We start from the raw sequence: 1,702 nt of genomic DNA on the forward strand, positions 1-1,702 counted from the left end.
CCCTTTCTTCCCAAGTGATCTAAGACCATAGTATTACTTCAAGCCAGGTCAGCATAACTCTGGTGTTCCATGTATGTTCCATGTCCCAGCAAAGCATCACCCTTTTCTATGACCAGTACTGCACAGTGTGTTTTGAAGATGACAACTCAATTCATCACAATTAGTTTGGCTAAACTTAGCTGAGCTGGGCAACCTTGATATGGGTCCAAACTTCCAAGGGCCAGGTGCAGAGTCACACACATACACACTGCTCTGCTTCTCTCACTTTGGCCTTGGAAGGCAGTCATACACACACTGCTCTGCTTCTCTCACTTTGGCCTTGGAAGGTTTTTATAAATGTATTTGTGAAAACAACTATTTAAACTTATAAAACATAAATTCTATTTTATTTTAATCATTGGTGCAGATTAATACACTACAAGAGGGTAAATGACTTTGTGTGATAATAAAAGATGATGACAGGTTCAACAACATGCTTAAACAACATAGGACAAAGACAAAAAAACTCTTGATCTACATATATTTCACAGACAGAATAAATAGATGGCATTTGGACACAAAATATAGATCTGCTATAGACACATATACCCACCACAAATACAGCTTCCTTTACATAAACACATCAGACACACGCCTTACATAGACATAAAGATATGTGAAAACACATCACATTTGTGCCAAAAATTATATTTCTGGGACCAAAACAACCCAGAACATTACAGGACCAGGACTTTTAACCATGTGATCTAGAGTTTTTAGACCAACATGGGTCTGATGAATCACCAAGCTGGTATATTTTCCTATTCCATCCTGTGTTCTCCTTTAGCTTCCATCCTTTTTTTTTGCTGTAGCTTTTTGGTTGAACAAGAGTTCCTGTGTTTAGTTGAAGGATTGGAGAAAATGTTCAGAGGATCTTCTTTATTCTCTGTGAGAATTAACTAATCTTTGGAAGATTTTAATCTGTTGGAGATTTTCATTCTGTTTCTGCTTACAATGGACTGAGGAACGCATGCTGCTATACCCAGAGCTGAAAGACCATCTCCCTCTGTTAGTCAGCCATTCACCTACGTTGTTACGACCTCGTTGGTTCCTAATCTCTAAATTGCTCCCATATTCTGAGGAAACATCTCCGCTCACTGAAACACACGAAAAAAGCTGTTATTTAACAAAAGTGGATGAAGCCAAGAGTTTGTGGAAACTCAGTGATTAATTCTTCATCATTCTAAACTTACTGTCTGGAATGACTCCGTCATCCTTACTTCTTGCCACCTCCACAGAGGGCACTGTTGGTTTCTCTGGTTCCTTTTCTAAAGCTTTCATCATTCTCTCCATCAGCTCCTGCTCCCGTCTGTTCCACTCCTCTTCTGTCAGCTTCCGTTTCTTTCCTTGCCAAGGTAGAAACTGAAATTTCTTTTTTCTTCCTTTAGTCTTGAAGCATCCTTTGTTCTGTTTTACCATGTTGATAATTTTTTGGAACAGCTCTTTGTCTTGAACAGGATCATCATAATCAAAGCTGCTGAGAACATGATATCTGTTCCCACACTTCTCCAGAAGCTCCTGGAGCTCCTTGCCCTCTCTGACGATGTAGTTCTCTACAGGGAGGCCATTGAGCCAGTCTCCCCAGGTAAACAGCACCATGCAGTGTCTCCACACTCTCTCTGTTAATGGCATCAGGACCTCCACCAGAGCTTTGAGATCTTTC

The 1,702-nt window shown here is 40.2% G+C and overlaps 1 protein-coding gene across 1 annotated transcript in view; it reads right to left on the minus strand.

Annotated features, from left to right (window-relative positions):
• The window catches only part of LOC107105135, a 19,126-nt gene that overhangs the window by 11,476 nt on the left and 5,948 nt on the right, over positions 1-1,702 (minus strand). Inside the window, exons 6-7 of the mRNA XM_015405255.1 lie at positions 1,233-1,697; positions 194-1,136 (exon numbers count right to left, since the gene is read on the minus strand). Of these exons, the coding sequence (XP_015260741.1) occupies positions 919-1,136; positions 1,233-1,697 (683 nt within the window). The 3' untranslated portion in view covers positions 194-918. The remainder of the gene's footprint in view (positions 1-193; positions 1,137-1,232; positions 1,698-1,702) is intronic.

This window comes from Cyprinodon variegatus, unplaced genomic scaffold (genome assembly GCF_000732505.1).
Source record: "Cyprinodon variegatus isolate N-32 unplaced genomic scaffold, C_variegatus-1.0 Scaffold2089, whole genome shotgun sequence".
Classification (NCBI taxonomy): domain Eukaryota; kingdom Metazoa; phylum Chordata; class Actinopteri; order Cyprinodontiformes; family Cyprinodontidae; genus Cyprinodon; species Cyprinodon variegatus.